The following is a 5,186-nucleotide window of genomic DNA, read 5'->3' on the forward strand; positions in this document are numbered from 1 at the left end:
TGAATCTTTACTGGTATATATAGGGTAACTCAACTGAGAGGAGGTTTCCCCATTTCTCCCCTATTAGCTCAAACTGATTCCAACCAAAAGCGAAGAAACTCAGAAGCCAATTAAGCATTGCTAATCAGTCCAATTAGAACGGATGGGAGTTCAAACAGGCATAAAATTACATTCACCTTACATGACCTAATTAGACTCAAAGCCCCATCTGACCAGCTGCCAGACCTACTTGTTCTCTGGGAGTTTCTTCTGCGAGCTTTGAATCGAATTCCTCCTCAGTGTTTGCAGCCAATGTTCTTCTTGTTTTAATCAATAAGACATTCAACTGGTCTTATAATTAAAGTTGACGTATCCCACCACTCTGTTTTTATATTTTCTGTAATAACTGCTGTAGTTTTATCATGGTTACTGCTGTATTTGAACATCTGCAGGAAACATATTAGAGATTAAAACTGAAGTTTAAACAAAAAAATTAAAGCTGCTGCCATTTCTTTGGATAATGTTGCCTAAACCAGCCGTACTCAGGGAATCCTCCTTAACACTTTCTCTTCCTCTGGAACATACGCTTTGTTCCTTAATCTCCATTTCTCCATACGGCTATCTGGAGATTTGAGAGGATGTGGTTTTTTGGGGATTTTTTTTTTTTTTCGTCTGGTCACTCCTCAGCTGTGACATATGGCTTTTAGAGGAGGGCATCACTCAGCAATCAGTGCTCAGACAAGCCAATCATGTAGGAGAACAACAAAAAAACGGAGCCATGTAAAGGCCTGATAGGACAAGCAGCAGCTGGCAAACTCCATCAATCTGTAATAAATGAACCGACTGGTAGATGGGATTATATGCCTAAATGCACAGCAAACCAGTCACTCCCGAAACGACCAGACAGCATCAGCTTGTGTCCATGACCCAATACCAGCGACATGCATTAATCTGGGACTCTGAAAATGATTAATCATTCATAACCTGCCTCTGTAGCCAAGCTGTGGAGACATGGACACGAGCTGCAGCTTAATCTAAGAAATAAAATAGTTCTGCTTTTATTAATAAGTAAGACATAAGAAAATATGTCACTTAAGATAAAAAAAAAATGGCTGAAATCCTGCTAAGTATATTTATCGTCACTATAAATTTAGAATTATTTCTGATTTATTTCTTAATTCTCTTTACTTTTTTAATATAGTTAACTGGAATTTTTGTGGCTAATTTAGATTTTTTTTTTTGTTTGTTTCATTATATTTTATTTATTTATTGTTATTTAGACAAACTTGGGTCATTTTCTCTTTTTCTTGAAAGATTTTTCTGTTTTATCAGATTTTTGTCATTTTACACATAAAAGCTTATAATTCCTAACACTTTCTCTCAATAAACAAATCAACCAACATATTTGGTGTACATTTAATAAAATGAGAGATAAAGATTATGGCCAAATGCTTTGATGCTTAAATGAAAACATTAATTTTCTGTTGAATTCAAAACTTTAACCTATAAAGGACATTATTTGCCTCTTTAATTTGCTGTAATTATTTAATAAAATATTAATTATTTACAATATGAATACAATAAGAGGTTTTGTGCTTCATTTGTTTGGTATCTAAACAATACGCAGCAAAAGATCCAAATTATCAGCTTAAACCTGTGATCCAGGGTCGAGTTTAAAAGCTAAAAAACACTGAAATGGCCCTTTAATTCTAAATGAATGTGTATTTTTGGTTTCTCTGTCAGTATAGTTTAAAAACTAAAACTATAAAATTGTCAGGCAAATATTGATGCGGCAAAAAACTGATAGTAATGATGATTTAAACTGTTATTATATCTAAAAATGCATTTATTAAATAAAATGTGGAAACAGAAATTAAACTTCCTATTTTCTCACAATCTAGACTATGAAGATGATCTATTTTACATTACATTTAAATTCTAATTTCTAATTATATTGCTTTTTTATTTGAGTTTACTGATAAATGAATGCAGTTTAATGCAGCAGAACAAATATAACAACATTTAAACTTTAAATTCAAATATAAAAGATTGAAAAATCTGTTGACCTAAAATATTGTTAGACTTCAGCACCAGCAGATGGAAACAACCGACAGACGCATTACTTCTTGCATCACTTCACAGATCAATTATTAATTTGGCATCATGTGTTCACCAACAGAAAGACAGACATTAATGCATCCTGAAGTGTGACTCATCAGAAACAGAGCTGCAATAAACAAGCATGGTGGGTAGGTGTTAGCGCACGGTTAGATGTTCCAGGAAAGATCTTTGGTCCATATTGTTCAAAAGCCATAATCACCCCCTGATGTGCCGGTTAAAATCCCTCAGGTTAAAGGCCTCACTTACACTTCTTTTGCCTCAGGCTACTCTCTGATTGCTGCCCCTCATCTCACAGAGGGCGGCTTTATGGGAACCCAAGGAGATATTCAGGCAAAATAAGTCAGCCTCATCTGCAAAGATGCTTTTTATCTCCAATTCACCAATCTAGTAAGTTAGAGAATAATCCAGCTGTAAACATGTTCTAAAGTTTTTAAGTTGATTAATTAAATGCTGATGAAGAAGATTTTAGAGTAAATTTCTAAAATGCAACATTTCCATTGTTTGCCAGTTTGGGAGCACAGACCCATTTCAGTGTCCCTGGATGTTTGTTTGGGTCATCAGCTGTGGCGAGCCGAGCGACCAGATGGTCGACTTTTGGTGTTTGTGACACATGGCTCTGAGGGAAGCCAAGGCCAGATCGCCCGGACCGTGATAATTAAAATTTCATTAGGGTTTGTTTGTGTGGGTGTGTGCTGAGAGTGGGTGTTTACCAGTCTGTAGGGGTGTGTCTCTCTGTGGGTAAAGATGCTGGGAGTGGGGACTCCACCTGCTGCCACCTGTTCATCTTCTCCATCCTATAAAAGGAGCTTCTCCACTGTCTCCAGGATCATCTTTGAGTCCTTGGACTATCTGGAGGACCGGCTGAAGAACTTTAAATCTGCTACTGGAAACTTTTCCGTCTCTGTTGGCTGCAGCCATGAAGTCCCGTCGATCCAGCTGCACAGATTCTGGATCCGAATCTTCAGAGACCGACTCCAAGACCCCAGAGAAATTTGAGACGGCAACGAAGCGACGGATGGCGGCCAATGCCAGAGAGAGGAAAAGGATGCAGGGTCTGAACACGGCCTTTGACTGCCTACGGAAAGTGGTGCCACAGTGGGGACAGGACAAAAAGCTGTCCAAGTATGAAACCCTGCAGATGGCCCTCAGCTACATCGTGGCCCTCAACAGGATCCTGACAGACACCAGGAGGCACGCAGCTCCGCACCATCAGTGGCTGGACCTGCAGCCGGAAAACTACTCGTGCCTGATGAGGTACGAGCATCCTGCAGGGCAAGAGTTCCTCCACTCATCCTTTCCTTACGAGTTCGACGGCCATCACCTTCATGCATGAACCTCTGGTGGACAATCGGTCATGTTGGTGGACAATGTGAATGCCTTTCTTCTAGTCTGGAAGACAGTAAATACGTTTGTATTGCTTTATTTCTGTTCTGTATTTATGTTGCAGTGATTGATTTTATTTAAAATCTTTTACATGTTTTTTAATATAAAAAACAAGTCATGTTGAGCAAATTGTTGTTCAGATAATCTCCAGAAAAAGAGCTGAAGCATCATTTTACCCGAATGAAGATGTTTTAACATTGATACATCCCCCCCCCCCCAAAAAAAAAAAAAATCTATGTGGTGCAATCTTTGATGAAATGTGAGACAATCATTGTGGTCCTACATGCAGAGTTAAGATGCCACGTTTGTAGAGTTTAAATATAGATTTTATTTTTTTTCACAGACCTCTATTTTGTTTAAAAGATCTTGTAAAGAATAAAATTATTTTGTAAGACACCCTTCTCCTTTTCGCTTTTATTTAAGTGCCACAAACTGAATGTATTTAAATGCTATATAGCAGAAATACAGATAACAGCAGAGATGGATTCATGACCTAGGATGGGCAGGTGGGCGGTGCTTCTTATCTTGAAGTGGTGCCTCAAATTTTAAAAGTCAAAAGATGATTTCAGTATCTTGTTATTGCTTTTATCGTATTTAGAGGGAAGAAGTGTTAATTAATTAAATAAAAATCTCAAAAATGTTCTGTTTGTATTCAATTTTCCCATTTTTTTCCATGTTAATGGTACAAATTTGGCTCCTCTGCAAATATAGCTGATAAAGATGGACGCTTTAGGAGGAAATTATAAAGGGGAATTTTTTATCCTGTTAAATGCAACTTGTTAGCAGAGGCGATTCTAGAGTCTGTGGGGGCCCCAAGCAAAAAATCCTAGGGGGCCCTCCTGACCAGTGTTCATCACCATTATGTTAGGCTATAAATAATCTGACACCAAAGAAAAATGTATTAAATAAAACTTTTTTTATTCCAAATGTTCTAAACATGAACAACCTTGTTATTTTGGAAAATATAAAAGAATAAAAGTAAAGAATAAACTAATAAATTAAAATAAATGTATAATAAAAAAAAAACAGTAAATTACTTTAAAAACCCAATATAAACTTTGTACAAAATATAAAGTATAGTAAGTGTAGTGAAATTATTGGGGTCTATACTGCTTCCAGAATTGCTGCTTACAGGCCTTGGCTTGTGCAAATGCAGACACTAAGTCCTCCAGATCCAAAGACCTTCGCACGCTATACTCTATAGAAATAAGCGCCAGTCCTGAAAGTCTCTCTTGAGACATGGAAAATGAATCATTTTCCTTCAGCTTAGTTACATAATTGCTTTCCAATTTACTGAACGATAGGCCTACAACGTCACCCATTCGCTAGGCTACGTTCATTTTTATTAAGGGATGTCATCCACCTGGGCTGGGCTGGATTTTGACTGGCCAAAGCCAATGTCAATCAACATTCCATCCAATCGGAATTTTTTAAATGCAGTTGTGCATCTCCTCAGTCACTATAGCGTTGCCACTTCATGCTCGCCTGTTGCTGTTTATCTACCGGATGTACAGTAGCTGGCTCTCGGGGGCCCCCCAGCGGCTCGGGGCTCCAAGCAGTTGCTTGGTTTGCCTGTTGACAAGGTGCGCCTCTGCTTGTTAGGTGCGTCAAAAAGGTTTTTATGTTTTTATGAATCATGTTTTTTTGCTTCCATTTTGATTTAATAGTAAGCACCAAAAACATACAGCAATCTTTAACAAATT

General features: G+C 37.7%; 1 protein-coding gene across 1 annotated transcript; it reads left to right on the forward strand.

Moving 5' to 3' along the window:
- Window positions 1-2,939: 2,939 nt before the first annotated feature.
- Window positions 2,940-4,078, forward strand: atoh7 (atonal bHLH transcription factor 7). The gene has a single exon (XM_015380608.1). It carries the CDS (start codon window positions 3,017-3,019, stop codon window positions 3,431-3,433), a length of 417 nt encoding a protein of 138 aa, XP_015236094.1. The 5' UTR covers window positions 2,940-3,016; the 3' UTR covers window positions 3,434-4,078.
- Window positions 4,079-5,186: the final 1,108 nt, after the last annotated feature.

This window comes from Cyprinodon variegatus, unplaced genomic scaffold (genome assembly GCF_000732505.1).
Source record: "Cyprinodon variegatus isolate N-32 unplaced genomic scaffold, C_variegatus-1.0 Scaffold11, whole genome shotgun sequence".
In the NCBI taxonomy this organism is placed as follows: Eukaryota; Metazoa; Chordata; class Actinopteri; order Cyprinodontiformes; family Cyprinodontidae; genus Cyprinodon; species Cyprinodon variegatus.